At 44.5% G+C, this 16,971-nt stretch overlaps 1 protein-coding gene across 4 annotated transcripts in view; it reads left to right on the forward strand.

The window, feature by feature from the left end:
* Positions 1-16,971, forward strand: part of LOC133537908 (ATP-binding cassette sub-family C member 4-like) — a 222,480-nt gene that overhangs the window by 75,485 nt on the left and 130,024 nt on the right. For all 4 annotated transcript variants that reach the window (XR_009802889.1, XM_061879058.1, XM_061879057.1 and 1 more), the window contains exon 20: positions 6,878-6,957. Coding sequence is in view for 3 of the 4 variants with exons in the window: in XM_061879058.1 (XP_061735042.1) it covers positions 6,878-6,957 (80 nt within the window). In the remaining variant the exon portion in view is untranslated. The remainder of the gene's footprint in view (positions 1-6,877; positions 6,958-16,971) is intronic.

The raw sequence follows: 16,971 nt of genomic DNA on the forward strand, positions 1-16,971 counted from the left end.
GATCCATTGTGGATTGAACTTTCACAGTATCATGTTAGACCCGCTCGACATCCATTGCTTTCCTCCTCTCTAAGGTTCTCATAGTCATCATTGTCACCGATGTCCCACTGGGTGTGAGTTTTCCTTGCCCTTATGTGGGCCTACCGAGGATGTCGTGGTGGTTTGTGCAGCCCTTTGAGACACTAGTGATTTAGGGCTATATAAGTAAACATTGATTGATTGATTGATTGATTGATTTTTCCCCCATCTTTTTCTATTTACATTTTTGAAAAAGCTCCAGGGAGCCACTAGGGTAGGTCGCAGACCCCCGGCCTAGACAATATCAATATCATATACTGTATGAATACTGTACTGTGATATAAGAATGTTGCAGTATTTCTATTTTGTGCTAACCTCAGTGACAATATGAGTTTGGTGTATTGATACTGTGCTGTGATAGAAGGAGGATATTTTGTCCCACTCTTAAATCGTATCCATATCTGTGAGAGAAAACCGGGATGACAAATGGCTGCTTTGTCCCTGCACCAATTGCGTAGCGATGACAGATGGCAGCAGTGGCGTTGGTAGCATTTCTCTGCTACATTTTCTCCCACAAAACCTCCATCACGGTCAGATAAAGGCAGTGTGAAGTGGGGATTGTCTATCAGCGACCCCGCAGTAAACAGTGCGTGAAAGCAACTGGGGTATGACCTCGTGTGCCATGTGCCATCATAAAAGGAGCCGCAATGAATGCAACCTCTGCCTTTGAAATGACGAACACCTGAGCAGATTGGAAGCAGCTCAATTAACGTCGGCGGCAGTCACAAGGACAAGGCAGGCATGCAGCTTCGCGCCCTGTCTCTCCCGCCCTCCTTTTGTCCACAAACAAAAGCATCCCGCACATATTCATCCGCGCGATTACAAAACAAAAACTGAGTCATTGTTTCAAAGTTAGATAATCATTGGTTTTCTTATCTGATGGCAATGCATACTGTGCATTAGAGATGCGCGGTTTGCGGTCTCATCCGCGGAGTCCTCGGGCGGGTGGCGGTTGAACCATCCGGAAATATTTGATATGCATGGTTCTGTGATCGGTATCCTTTGCCGTTCAAAGTCCCATTTAAGACCCGTGTCACAAAGCGAAGAAGACAGCAAGAGACGCCACAATTCAATCAATCAATCAATCAATGTTTACTTATATAGCCCTAAATCACTAGTGTCTCAAAGGGCTGCACAAACCACCACGACATCCTCGGTAGGCCCACATAAGGGCAAGGAAAACTCACACCCAGTGGGACGTCGGTGACAATGATGACTATGAGAACCTTAGAGAGGAGGAAAGTAATGGATGTCGAGCGGGTCTAACATGATACTGTGAAAGTTCAATCCACAATGGATCCAACACAGTCGCGAGAGTCCAGTCCAAAGCGGATCCAACACAGCAGCGAGAGTCCCGTTCACAGCGGAGCCAGCAGGAAACCATCCCAAGCGGAGGCGAATCAGCAGCGCAGAGATGTCCCCAGCCGATACACAGGCGAGCAGTACATGGCCACCGGATCGGACCGGACCCCCTCCACAAGGGAGAGTGGGACATAGAAGAAAAAGAAAAGAAACGGCAGATCAACTGGTCTAAAAAGGGAGTCTATTTAAAGGCTAGACTATACAAATGAGTTTTAAGGTGAGACTTAAATGCTTCTACTGAGGTGGCATCTCGAACTGTTACCGGGAGGGCATTCCAGAGTACTGGAGCCCGAACGGAAAACGCTCTATAGCCCGCAGACTTTTTTTGGGCTTTGGGAATCACTAATAAGCCGGAGTCCTTTGAACGCAGATTTCTTGCCGGGACATATGGTACAATACAATCGGCAAGATAGGATGGAGCTAGACCGTGTAGTATTTTATACGTAAGTAGTAAAACCTTAAAGTCACATCTTAAGTACGCAGGAAGCCAGTGCAGGTGAGCCAGTACAGGTGTAATGTGATCAAACTTTCTTGTTCTTGTCAAAAGTCTAGCAGCCGCATTTTGTACCAACTGTAATCTTTTAATGCTAGACATGGGGAGACCCGAAAATAATACGTTACAGTAATCGAGACGAGACGTAACAAACGCATGGATAATGATCTCGGCGTCTTTAGTGGACAGAATGGAGCGAATTTTAGCGATATTGCGGAGATGAAAGAAGGCCGTTTTAGTAACGCTTTTAATGTGTGCCTCAAAGGAGAGAGTTGGGTCGAAGATAATACCCAGTACGATCTACTTGTCAGTCCAGCATCATGTTGTGTGTGGCTTTCGCGGCAACACGCACACGACTGCAAGGCATACTGGGTGACACAGAGTACACTAATGGTTGTGATATAAACAATTTTAACACTCTTAGTAATATGCGCCACGCTGTGAAGCCACACCAATTAAGAACGACAAACACATTCCGGAAGAACATCCTCACAGTAACACAACATAAACGCAACACAAAATATACCCATAATCCTTTGTATTCATGACACTTCCTGACTATTTTCCACCCCCCGTGTGTCGGTAAGGTCGGCGGGGTTGGGGGCGCGGGGGTGCAAAATATATTTAGGAACCATCACGGATACAAAGGATTATGGGTATTTGATGTGTTGCATTTATGTTGTGTTACTGTGAGGATGTTCTCCCGAAATGTGTTTGTCAATCTTGTTGGGTGTGGCTTCACAGCGTGGCGCATATTAGCAAGTGTTAAAGTTGTTTATTACTCTGTATCACCCAGTATGCCTTTCAATCTTGAACGTGTATTTGCGGAAGCTGCGCACAACATGTTGCCGGACCAACAATCGGTTCGTACATGTTGTTGAAGGTGTCTAAGGCAATGGCTTCACAGCACGCTCATATTCTTGTAATTAGGATGAACGCTATTGGATAGTCGCGGGAACGTTAGCGGCTCCAATTGTCATGATTACTCTGTGAAACAGGTTTACATAGCTCTATGAGTGGTAAAGGCGGCCAACCTCTGATGTGTTTCAGCGGGCGGGTACGATCCTGATATAATGTTGGTTCGGGTGGACGGCGGGTGGATGACGAGTTTGGTGATGCGGTTGCGGGTGATATAATTGCATATCCGCGCATCTCTACTGTGCATATATCTCTGCTGACTATGTAAATACAGTGTTGATAATGGGTAAACCATTAGTCTTTATAATATTACCACACTGTATTACTCAATGAGCATTGTTGCACCACACGGTCTAATGAGATTTGATTGGTTTTATTCTATTATCTATCTATCTATACTCAGTGGCCTAGTGGTTAGAGCATTGGTTCTTCACCAGGGTTCGATCGAACCCTAGGGGTTCGGTGAGTCGACCTCAGGGGTTCGGCGGAGATCAAAACACACCCGACTCTTCGTGTAAATACAAACTTCTCCCTGTTGGCATATTACGGCCAACAGCTGATTGATTTGCAGGTATGTAATTTGTTGTGAGTTTATGCACTGTCTTAGTTTTGTTGTTTGAACAAGGTGATGTCAATGCATGGTTCAATTGGTGCACCAGTAAAAAAAATAAGGTAACACTTTAGTATGGGGAACATATTCACCATTAATTAGTTTCTAATTAACATGCAAATTAGTAACATAATTGGTTCTTAACTAGTCATTAGGTACTAATTAATGCTTTTTTCGGCATGGCCTTATCATAACCCTAAACCTGATCCTAACCCAAACCCTAACCAAATAACTCTAAATTAAGTCTTTATTACTTAGAATATGTTCCCCTGGTGTCCAAATAACTCTAAATTAAGTCTTTGTTACTTAGAATATGAAGAGTTCATACGCAAAAACCGATAAACGCCATTTTGATAAAGTTTAGCCCAGCCTCGGTAATATATAGTCTGCCACTTCTATTGTGGTATACCAAAATCAATTTGTTTGCAAATGCAGACAAATGCCGCTTTTAACGTCATTTAGTTCAGCGATTTATTGCAAAGGCCGATAAGCGCCATGGATCATTTACCACAAAAGCCGATATATCCGTTTGCCCAACCAGCGCTGCAGTACGGGATCACGTGACAAACAAAATGGCAGCGCGCTCGGACTCACTCAGTGTTGTTATCCATGCATGAATAATTTGGAAGCTTCTCCTGTGAACACTGTTAAGCCAGCGAAAAAAACTGACCTGTTGAAGTTATTTGATGTTGGCGCTAGCACGCGTGTCCGTGAGTTTTACACCGCTGCGTTAAACGATGTTGTCGAGCATGGAGCTAATGTCGATAGCGATGATGAGTGAGCTGTTATCTGCACAGGAGTGTTTTTGATAGGCAAACCAGGTTGAGCATTTGTGCTTGTTTCATTAATAAAACATTGTCTTCATTGCAACACTGTTTTTTTTGTTTTTTCATTTTGTGCTGAAAGCACAAGGTAAATATGTGAGGTCACAGTTCCAAAAAAGCATGTCCGGTTAGCAAGTACGAAGAAACAATGTTCGCAGGGACAGCTAGATTTATACGTACCAAGGGATCCAAACTGTTAAAAAATGAAGTAAAGAAATGTGAACAGTAGTTACCTTGAAATGTGGCTTTCGATAAATTTCACGTTCTGTTTTTCTCTCTATCTTTATCTTGAATATTATGCGAAATAACGACCGCAAAGAAAACGATTTTGGAGATATCTGTTTTTGCAACATATCATAATTTGGATATATCTGCTTTTGACGTAAAACCACATCAAACACTCTTACTTGAAAGCCATTCATTACATCAGCATTTCTTAAAAGTTTAGGCTTTCATGACTTGCTTATGTTGATATTAAATAAACCATTGTATGCTTGTACATGTACCGGCAACACCAGCAGGCAGAAAATCGTTAATATACAGAAGCGGTCAAAATGGATTTATCTGCTTTTGCATATGCCATCCATCCATCCATCATCTTCCGCTTATCCGAGGTCGGGTCGCGGGGGCAGCAGCCTAAGCAGGGAAGCCCAGACTTCCCTATCTCCAGCCACTTCGTCTAGCTCTTCCCGGGGGATCCCGAGGCGTTCCCAGGCCAGCCGGGAGACATAGTCTTCCCAACGTGTCCTGGGTCTTCCCCGTGGCCTCCTACCAGCTGGACGTGCCCTAAACACCTCCCTAGGGAGGCGTTCGGGTGGCATCCTGACCAGATGCCCGAACCACCTCATCTGGCTCCTCTCGATGTGGAGGAGCAGCGGCTTTACGTTGAGTTCCTCCCGGATGGCAGAGCTTCTCACCCTATCTCTAAGGGAGAGCCCCGCCACCCGGCGGAGGAAACTCATTTCGGCCGCTTGTACCCGTGATCTTATCCTTTCGGTCATGACCCAAAGCTCATGACCATAGGTGAGGATGGGAACGTAGATCGACCGGTAAATTGAGAGCTTTGCCTTCCGGCTCAGCTCCTTCTTCACCACAACGGATCGGTACAACGTCCGCATTACTGAAGACGCCGCACCGATCCGCCTGTCGATCTCACGATCCACTCTTCCCCCACTCGTGAACAAGACTCCTAGGTACTTGAACTCCTCCACTTGGGGCAGGGTCTCCTCCCCAACCCGGAGATGGCACTCCACCCTTTTCCGGGCGAGAACCATGGACTCGGACTTGGAGGTGCTGATTCTCATTCCGGTCGCTTCACACTCGGCTGCGAACCGATCCAGTGAGAGCTGAAGATCCCGGCCAGATGAAGCCATCAGGACTACATCATCTGCAAAAAGCAGAGACCTAATCCCGTGGCCACCAAACCGGAACCCCTCAACGCCTTGACTGCGCCTAGAAATTCTGTCCATAAAAGTTATGAACAGAATCGGTGACAAAGGACAGCCTTGGCGGAGTCCAACCCTCACTGGAAACTGGTCCGACTTACTGCCAGCAATGCGGACCAAGCTCTGACACTGATCATACAGGGAGCGGACCGCCACAATAAGACAGTCCGATACCCCATACTCTCTGAGCACTCCCCACAGGACTTCCCGAGGGACACGGTCGAATGCCTTCTCCAAGTCCACATATGCATATGAACTCTTCATATGTTCCCCATACTAAAGTGTTACCAAAAACATAGAACTTTGTCTTGAGTTTGAAAAAAACCCATTTGATTTTACACGAAAGAAGGGTTCGGTGAATGCATATATGAAACTGGTGGCGTTCGGTACCTCCAACAAGGTTAAGAACCACTGGGTTAGAGTGTCCGCCCTGAAATCGGTAGGTTGTGAGTTCAAACCCCGGCCGAGTCATACCAAAGACTATGAAAAAATGGGACCCATTATCATCAATCAATCAATCAATGTTTACTTATATAGCCCTAAATCACTAGTGTCTCAAAGGGCTGCACAAACCACCACGACATCCTCGGTAGGCCCACATAAGGGCAAGGAAAACTCACACCCAGTGGGACATCGGTGACAATAATGACCCAGTGGGACGTCGGTGACAATGATGACTATGAGAACCTTGGAGAGGAGGAAAGCAATGGATGTCGAGCGGGTCTAACATGATACTGTGAAAGTTCAATCCACAATGGATCCAACACAGTCGCGAGAGTCCCGTTCACAGCGGAGCCAGCAGGAAACCATCCCAAGCGGAGGCGGATCAGCAGCGCAGAGATGTCCCCAGCCGATACACAGGCAAGCAGTACATGGCCACCGGATCGGACCGGACCCCCTCCACAGGGGAGAGTGGGACATAGAAGAAAAAGAAAAGAAACAGCAGATCAACTGGTCTCACTGCACTCAGCATCAAGGGTTAGAATTGGGGGTTAGATCACCATAAATGGTTCCCAGGCGCTTCCGTGTTGTATCTTATTATAGGAGTTATCATACAAATGAGACATCTGCATAACAGCTAAATTATGCTGTCAGTGATGTAATTCTTCCATTTCTAAATGTTCTCTTCTATTCTGTGGTTGAACAGGAAGAATCCTCAACAGGTTCTCCAAAGACATGGGCTACCTGGACTCTGTGCTGCCGTGGACGTTTGTGGACTTCACCCAGGTGAGTCTTCACCTCGGCCAGGTTTGGGTTGCTGGCGCTGCAGCATGGGGAGGCCATTTCATGCCTGGCTAAACCTGCTTTGTGGTGCAGCTCCCCTAATCTGGAAACAATTACTGTGGGATTACCTGCCAGCGCGGCCCAGCGCCTTCGCAGATTTAATAAAAGTGCCTCATAGGCTAGAGGACTGGGGGGGGGGTGTAGAGGAGCGGGGGCGTGGCTCCCCCCCCCACAGTGTGACACAACAGAGGCGGCCTCGTCACAGGCTGTGTACGCGGTCTAAGCAAGAGAAAGGTACCACAGAGGAAATAATGGACACAGGACGATGGCTCCGATACGGAGGGGAAAAGTGGGGAGGGGATGACAAGGACGAGGCGGGAAGAGAAGGGAAGAAGTAAGAGAAGAAGGCGTGTGATGTATCTGGAGGGGTGGAGCTTCAAACATGGCCACAAGGAATACACAGTGTCGGTCGTATATGTTCACATAAACATGGTTACCATATTTTTCGGACTATAAGTCGCAGTTTTTTTTATAGTTTTGCCGGGGGTGCGACTTATACTCAGGAGCGACATGTGTGAAAATATTAACACATTACCGTAAAATATCAAATAATATTATTTAGCTCATTCACGTAAGAGACTAGACGTATAAGATTTCATGGGATTTAGCGATTAGGAGTGACAGATTGTTTGGTAAACTAGCATGTTCTGTATGTTATAGTTATTTGAATGACTCTTACCATATGTTACGTTAAAGGCCTACAGAAACCCACTACTACCGACCACGCAGTCTGATAGTTTATATATCAATGATGAAATATTAACATTGCAACACATGCCAATACGGCCGGTTTAGTTTACTAAATTGCAATTTTAAATTTCCCGCGGAGTTTATTGTGGAAACGTCGCGGAATGATGAGGCATGCGTGTGACGTCACGGACTGTAAGGAAATATTAGCGCAGCACTATTTGCGGATAAAAGTCGTCTCTTTTCATCGCGCAATTAAACAGTATCCTGGACATCCGTGTTGCTGAATCTTTTGCAATTTGTTCTATTAATAATGGAGACGTCAAAGAAGAAAGATGTAGGTGGGAAGCTTTTAGCCACACAAACACAGCCGGTGTTTCCTTGTTTAAAATTCCCAAAGATGAAGCTTTACTATGGATCAGAGCGGTCAAGCGAACATGGATCCCGACCACATGTCAACCGGCAGTTTTCGGTGAGAAAATTGTGGTAAAAAGTCGCCTCTTATCGGAGATCAGCTGAGCTTGCGCTGTCCATAAAGCTGCCGTCGACTTCCCTCGGACACTGGCGTCAACACACCCCTCCGACTATCAGGTACTATTAAACTCACTAATCAATCAATCAATCAATGTTTACTTATATAGCCCTAAATCACTAGTGTCTCAAAGGGCTGCACAAACCACTACGACATCCTCGGTAGGCCCACATAAGGGCAAGGAAAACTCACACCCAGTGGGACACCGGTGACAATAATGACTATGAGAACATGATACTGTGATACTGATGATACTGATGACTATGAGAACATATGAGAACATGATACTGTGAAAGATCAATCCATAATGGATCCAACACAGTCGCGAGAGTCCAGTCCAAAGCGGATCCAACACAGCAGCGAGAGTCCCGTTCACAGCGGAGCCAGCAGGAAACCATCCCAAGCGGAGGCTGATCAGCAGCGCAGAGATGTCCCCAGCCGATACACAGGCGATCAGTACATGGCCACCGGATCGGACCGGACCCCCTCCACAAAGGAGAGTGGGACATAGAAGAAAAAGAAAAGAAACGGCAGATCAACTGGTCTAAAAAGGGAGTCTATTTAATAGTACCTTAGTGAGTTTCCCTTATCTTTCTTACAATAGAAAGATAAGGGATTTCCCAGAATTATCCTAGTAAATGTGTCTAAAAACATCTGAATCCGTCCCAATGCAACCGCCTTTTTTTTTTCTTGATTTTTTTTTCTTTTTTTTCTAGTCCTTTGTTATCAATATCCTCAAACACATATCTTTCATCCTCGCTCAAATTAATGGGGAAATTGTCGTTTTCTCGGTCCGAATAGCACTTGCTGCTGGAGGCTCATATTATAAACAATGTGAGGATGTGAGGAGCCCTCACACTTGTGACTTCATCGTCTGCGACTTTCGGTGCAGGCAAGGCTTTTTTTATCAGCACCAAAAGTTGCAAACTTTATCGTCGATGTTCAGCAAAAATATGGCAATATCGCGAAATGATCAAGTATGACACATAGAATGGACCTGCTATCCCCGTTTAAATATCCATCCATCCATTTTCTACCGCTTATTCCCTTTCGGGGTCGCGGGGGGCGCTGGCGCCTATCTCAGCTACAATCGGGCGGGCATTCCAGAGTACTGGAGCCCGATCGGAAAACGCTCTATAGCCCGCAGACTTTTTTTGGGCTTTGGGAATCACTAATAAGCCGGAGTCTTTTGAATGCAGATTTCTTCCCGGGACATATGGTACAATACAATCGGCAAGATAGGCTGGAGCTAGACCGTGTAGTATTTTATACGTAAGTAGTAAAACCTTAAAGTCACATCTTAAGTGCACAGGAAGCCAGTGCAGGTGAGCCAGTACAGGTGTAATGTGATCAAACTTTCTTGTTCTTGTCAAAAGTCTAGCAGCCGCATTTTGTACCAACTGTAATCTTTTAATGCTAGACATGGGGAGACCCGAAAATAATACGTTACAGTAATCGAGACGAGACGTAACAAACGCATGGATAATGATCTCAGCGTCTTTAGTGGACAGAATGGAGCGAATTTTAGCGATGTTACGGAGCTAGTAGGAGTGTTAAAGTTGTTTATATCACAACCGTCAGTGTACTCTGTGTCACCCAGTATACCTTGCAATCTCATACATGTGCCGATAGAAGCAGCGAAATGCATGTGTCCGGTCGGCACGCAAATAGCATTCCGTGAATGGCGGGCGCGATGACGTTCAAGAGGACGTTAAGAATAATATCATCACGGCACGCCCTAAATATTGTAGTCCGAGTGAAAATTGGAGAATGTTGACTCCGAGTGATGTCCAGGAGAGGCATTGAATTCCGGAATCTCCCCGCAACAATCTGGGGGGTCGGCGATTGTGCAGCTGAGCCGCATCAGAGTTGCCAAATAGACGCATGCGGCTCGCCGACCCCTGGTTTAAGGGGTTAAATGACTAAGTGTAGACATGGCTTCAGTGTGTAAAAGTCAGCGCAAAATTTTTACCTGAAAACTTGACACCTCATCGGCTGCTTCTGAGACAGGATAGATTGCTTTCATCTTAATTTATCCGAAGCGGGTATTGAGTTTTGAAGAATTTCATTTTTCTGCACTGAATTGTTATACACAGATTTTTTTCTGCATTGATGTTAGAAAGAATTTAGATGACAAAATTCAAACGCAAAACATTTAGATACATAAATTCAGTGTCAAAAAATATTTCATTATAAAGAATATAATACTCAGTGGCCTAGTGGTTAGAGCGTCCGCCCTGAGATCGGTAGGTTGTGAGTTTAAACCCCGGCCGAGTCATACCAAAGACTATAAAAATAGGACCCATCACCTCCCTGCTTGGCACTCAGCATCAAGGGTTGGAATTGGGGGTTAAATCACCAAAAGTGATTCCCGGGCGCGGCCACCGCTGCTGCTCACTGCTCCCCTCACTTCCCAGGGGGTGCTCAAGGGTGATGGGTCAAATGCGGAGAACAATTTCGCCACACCTAGTGTGTGTGTGTGTGTGACAATCATTGGTACTTTAACTGTACTTTAATAGAATGCCTTTTGTTGTCACTATACACCAGTACGATAAGATTAAAAACAACTCCAGTATCAGTGCGACAGTCGACAAAACATGCAAAACATAGGAAGAAAATGAAAATAAAAACAGTGCAAAAGGAAGTAAGGTGTACCGTTCAGTCCTGAGAAGGATTTATGTTCAATGTGTTATTTACAGGAAATAAATACACAAAGACACTCATAACCTCCAAAGAACACAATCCACTCAATTTATGCTCAAACTTGAAAAACTATTTCCCCATAATAAATAATGTCAGAAGCAATAATCTGTTCCGGCCTCAAACTGTCACCATCACAACTTTACAAACCGTACAGTCAATGGGACCCTCCCAGAATTCCTCGTGGTGGTGCCACAGCATTCAAGTGTTAAAGGAAATTAAAACAACACATTCTTGACTTTTTGTTTAAATCATTGTTTTTCAACCTTTTCCGAGCCAAGGCACATTTTATTCATTGAAAAAACCCGGAGGGACACAACCAGCAGAAATCATTAAAACATGAAGCTCTGCAATTGACAATAGAATGTCGTTTTCGCAATTGTTGGATATGAATTGAAACCATAACCAACCATGCTTCACTATAGCTCTTGTCTCAAAGTAGGTGTACTGTCACCACATGTAACATCTCATTGAGGTTTTTGACGTTTTCCTGTCTTTTAGTTCTTGTGTGCGCTCTTATTTCGGTGACTTGACTCCTGTTTTGTTGGTATTTTCCTGTAGCAGTTTCAACCTTTTCTGAGCCAAGGCACATTTTATTCATTGAAAAAATCCAGACGGACACAACCAGCCGAAATCATTAAAAAAAATGAACCTCTGCAGCCGATATTGACAATAGAATGTCGTTTTCGCAATTGTTGGATATGAATTGAAACCATAACCAACCATGCTTCACTATAGGTGGACTGTGGTTTTTGACGTTTTCCTGTCTTTTAGTTCTTGTGTGCGCTCTTTTTTCGGTGGAGTTTCCTGTTTTGTTGGTATTTTCCTGTAGCAGTTTCATGTCTTCCTTGAAGACTATTCCCCCCACCTGCTTTGTTTCGGCAATCAAGATTAAGTTGTGCAGATGCTATCCTTCTTTGTGGGGACATTGTTGATTGTTATGTCATGTACGGATTGTACTTTGTGGACGCCGTCTGCTCCACGCGCTGTAAGTCTTTGCTGTCGTCCAGCATTCTGTTTTTGTTTACTTTGCAGCAAGTTCAGTTTTAGTTTCATTCTGAATAGCCTTTCCTAAGTTTCAATGCCTTTTCATAGCGGCACTCGCCTTTTGTTTATTTTTGGTTTAAGCGTTAGATACCTTTTTACCTGCACACTGCATACCGCATATTGTGATCACGACAAACCATGTTCCTGACATCTACTGTACAAAGCAAATAGCCAACTTCTGCCACATACTGGCATGGAAGAATTTTACACGGTTACTCAACACAGACACTCAACAACGGCACATTATTTCCGGATTATAATTACTGGTTTGCAAAAATATTTTCAACCCAATTAGGTGAAATCTCCCACGGCATACCAGACTCTATTTCACGGCACACTAGTTGAAAAACACTGGTTTGAATAACTAAATGGACCAGAGCATTGAGAGCTTTGAATGCCAGTCTGCTTGCTTTATGGAACTTTTGAGTTTATTGTATTTGTTCTCATGTGTTTCTATGTTTTTATTCAATTTTATTGAATAAAATTATTATTCGTGGGGTTGGTATAGCGGCCGTGCCAGCAACTTGAGGGTTGCAGGTTCGATCTCCGCTTCCGCCATCCTAGTCACTGCCGTTGTGTCCTTGGGCAAGACACTTGACCCACCTGCTCCCAGTGACACCCACCCTGGTTTAAATGTAAAAATTGGATATTGGGTGCGGCGTCTTCAGTAATGCGGACGTTGTATCGATCCGTTGTGGTGAAGAAGGAGCTGAGCCGGAAGGCAAAGCTCTCAATTTACCGGTCGATCTACGTTCCCATCCTCACCTATGGTCATGAGCTTTGGGTCATGACCGAAAGGATAAGATCACGGGTACAAGCGGCCCAAATGAGTTTGGGTCTCTCCCTTAGAGATAGGGTGAGAAGCTCTGCCATCCGGGAGGAACTCAAAGTAAAGCCGCTGCTCCTTCACATCGAGAGGAGCCAGATGAGGTGGTTCGGGCATCTGGTCAGGATGCCACCCGAACGCCTCCCTAGGGAGGTGTTTAGGGCACGTCCAATCGGTAGGAGGCCACGGGGAAGACCCAGGACACGTTGGGAAGACTATGTCTCCCGGCTGGCCTGGGAACGCCTCGTCCCCCGGGAAGAGCTAGACGAAGTGGCTGGGGAGAGGGAAGTCTGGGCTTCCCTGCTTAGGCTGCTGCCCCCGCGACCCGACCTCGGATAAGCGGAAGATGATGGATGGATGGATATTGGGTTTCACTATGTAAAGCGCTTTGAGTCACTAGAGAAAGAGCGCTATATAAATATAATTCACTTCACAATTCACTTCACTTATTAATGTTAAAGAGTTAAATATCTTGTGTATTTTTGTCAATTTCTGCCAGTATATGAGGCATATTTATTTAAAGCGGGAGGCTTTCAATAAAGGTTGTGTTTTGGTCGTTGTTTATATCAGTGTGAGTTACACAGAAATGACATAAACTATGTCTAGTAAAAGTTGTATTTTTTTTTTTCAAGACAGAAATCCTTAGCAGACAATTGGACCATAGAGCTGTTACAGTCCACTTACGTTAGGGTAACCTACTCAGTAGCCTCGTGGTTAGAGTATCTGCCCTAAAATCGGTAGGTCGTCAGTTCCAACCATAGACTATAAAAACGGGACCCGTTACCTCCCTGCTTGGCCACTCAGCATCAAAGGTTGGAATTGGGGGTTAAATCACCAAAATGATTCCCGGGCGTGGTCACCGCTGCTGCTCACTACTCCCCTCCCCTCCCAGGGGGTCAAATGCAGAGGATAATCTCACCACACCTAGTATGTGTGTGTGTGTGTGTGACAATCATTGGTACTTTAACTTTTTAGTGTGAGCAAGGGCTCCGACAGAGTCAGTCGTTGGCTTGCTGTGTGTGGTGGTTGGCAGCCGTTTTGTGATGTACACTACCACCACCTATAGGATTAGATTGGAACAGCATGGCCATGAATGTTATGCTTCTGATTGGCTGATATGAACAGAGGATCCCAGTCTGGGATCTGTGTGCGTATGGACCTGTGTTGGACCACATTTCAAGCTCTGTGCACATTAGACTTAGACTTCCTGTTATTGTCATTCAAATTAGAACTTTACAGTACAGATAAAACCGAATTTCGTTGCATTAGCTTGTTGTAGTGCAGGATAAAAGAGCAATAAGGTGCAGATATAAATACGTAGATTACTGTACAGATAAATATATAGCACTTTTGCATTTGCTTCCACGTTTATAGTGAGTTTTGGGTGGAATTGAGGGTATTATTTTGATGCGTTCAAGAGTCTTTCGGCTTGAGGGAAGAAGCTCTTACAGAACCTGGAGGTTCTGCTACATTTGTCCTAATGCTCCACTGGTCTTATGCCTGGTAGCCAAGGGCCACCCTGACGCAAAGTCAGGTTAGGTTACCGCCAGCTTCTCCCACGAAAGCCTGCGGAGATGCGCCAGCTCATGCACCTCGCCCCACAAAGAAGGGAATGTTGGCCGCCCAATTTGAGGACGAGGAGCAGGCGTGGCTCCTTGGTTAGGGCCAAAGAATGGAACAAAGGCGCGGTGAAAACGAATCCCCTCCTACCACAATGCCTGAGTGATGTTTGTGGCAGATACCCATCTCCCTGTAGACAAAAGCCATCTTAAATGCTGAAAGCACAAAAGATTATACGAACAAAAGCTTTTTTTGTCCACTTGGTTTTGATAAGGCGAATAATGGCGGGGGTAAAATAATAACTTTAAGAGAAGGGCCCCGCGGGTGTCGTTGAAAGCAGCGGGACTGTACAAGGGAGTGAAAACACATGTATACATCTCACCTGACTCACTGCACCGAGTGCTAGTGCTCCTTTTTAGCAGGAAGTAAATGGGTTATACTTGTATGGTGCTTTTCTACCTTCAAGGTACCCAAAACACTTTGACACGAGGGTTGCGAATCTTTGGGTGTACCACGATTCGATTCCATATTGATTCTTGGGGTCATGATTCGATTCAAAATCGATTTTTTTTTTTCAATTCATCACAATTCTCGATTCAAATTTTTTTTTTGCCCGATTTAAAAGGATTTTCTATTCATTCAATACATAGGATTTCAGCAGGATCTACCCCAGTCTGCTGACATGCAAGCAGAGTAGTAGATTTTTGTAAAACGCTTTTATAATTGTAAAGGACAATGTTTTATCAACTGATTGCAATTATTTAAATTTCTTTTAACTATTAAACAAACCAAAAATATGACTTATTTTATCTTTGTGAAAACATTGGACACAGTGTGTTGTCAAGCTTATGAGATGCGATGCAAGTGTAAGCCACTGTGACACTATTGTTCTTTATTATTATTTTTATAAAAGTCTAATAATAATGTCAATGAGGGATTTTTAATCACTGCTATGCTGAAATTATAACTAATATTGATACTGTTGTTGATAATATTCATTTTTGTTTCACTACTTTTGGTTTGTTCTGTGTCGTGTTTGTGTCTCCTCTCAATTGCTCTGTTTATTGCAGTTCTGAGTGTTGCTGGGTCAGGTTTGGTTTTGGAATTGGTTTGCATTGTTATGGTATTGCTGTGTGTTGTTTTGTTGGATTGATTAAAAAAAACAAAAACAAACGATTTTTAAAAAATGAGAATCGATTCTGAATCGCACAACGTGAGCATCGCGATTCAAATTCGAATCGATTTTTACCCACACCCCTATATGACACTATTTCCGCATTCACCCATTCACACACACATCCACACACTGATGGCGGGAGCTGCTACGCAAGGCCATACTTGCCAACCCTCCCGATTTTTCCCGGGAGCCTCTCAAATTTCAGTACCCTTCCTGAAAATTTTCCGTGGCAAACTTTCTCCCAAATTTCTCCTTATTTCCAGCCGAACAACAATATTGGTGGCGTAAGGCACTGCCTTTAGCGTCCTCTACAACCTGTCGTCTTGACCGCTTTTCCAGCTTGCCGGCCCAGACACATAATATATGCGACGCACATAACTGAAGGCAAGGCATACTTGGTCAACAGCCATACAGGTCACGCTGGGGGTGGCCATATAAACAACTTTAACACTGTTAAAAATATGCGCCACACTGTGAACCCACACCAACAAGAATGATAAACACATTTCGGGAGAACATCCGCACCGTAACACAACATAAACACAACAGAACAAATACTCAGAACCCCTTGCAGCACTAACTCTTCCGGGATGCTAAAATATACACCTCCTGTTACAAAAACAGACCCTCTCCCCCCCACACACACCCACAAACACGCCCACCTCAACCTCGCCGCCCCCCCATCTCCCGAATTCGGAGGTCTCAAGTTTGGGAAGTATGCGCAAGGCCCTAACCACAAGTGATGTGTGAAGTGAATTATATTTATATAGCGCTTTTCTCTCGTGACTCAAAGCATTGTGAAACCCATTATCTAAGTTACATTTAAAGGCCTACTGAAATGAGATTTTCTTATTTGTGTCATACTTGATCATTTCGCAATTATGCCATATTTTTGCTGAAAGGATTTAGTAGAGAACATCGACGATAAAGTTCGCAACTTTTGGTCGCTAATAAAAAACCCCTGCCTGTACCGGAAGTAGCAGACGATGTGCGAGTGACGTCATGGGTTGTGGAGCTCCTCACATCGTCACATTGTTTATAATCATAGCCACCAGCAGCAAAAACAATTCAGACCGAGAAAGCGACGATTTCCCCATTAATTTGAGCGAGGATGAAAGATTTGTGGATGAGGAAAGTTAGAGTGAAGCACTAGAAAAAAATAAATAAAAATAAAATTCAAAAAAGGCGACGACAGTGGGAGCGATTCAGATGTTATTAGACACATTTACTAGGATAATTCTGGAAAATCCCATATCTGCTTATTGTGTTTATAGTGTTTTAGTGAGATTATAAAGTCATACCTGAAAGTCGGAGGGCTGCAGTGACTGCCAGTGTCGCTGACAGAAGCCAATGGAAGAGCCAAGATCACAGCTGCCTTTTTGACAGCTGCTGCAGGAGGACGCTAACTCCGCTCAAGTCTCCGGTAAG

This window comes from Nerophis ophidion, linkage group LG19, assembly GCF_033978795.1.
Source record: "Nerophis ophidion isolate RoL-2023_Sa linkage group LG19, RoL_Noph_v1.0, whole genome shotgun sequence".
NCBI classification, from domain to species: Eukaryota; Metazoa; Chordata; class Actinopteri; order Syngnathiformes; family Syngnathidae; genus Nerophis; species Nerophis ophidion.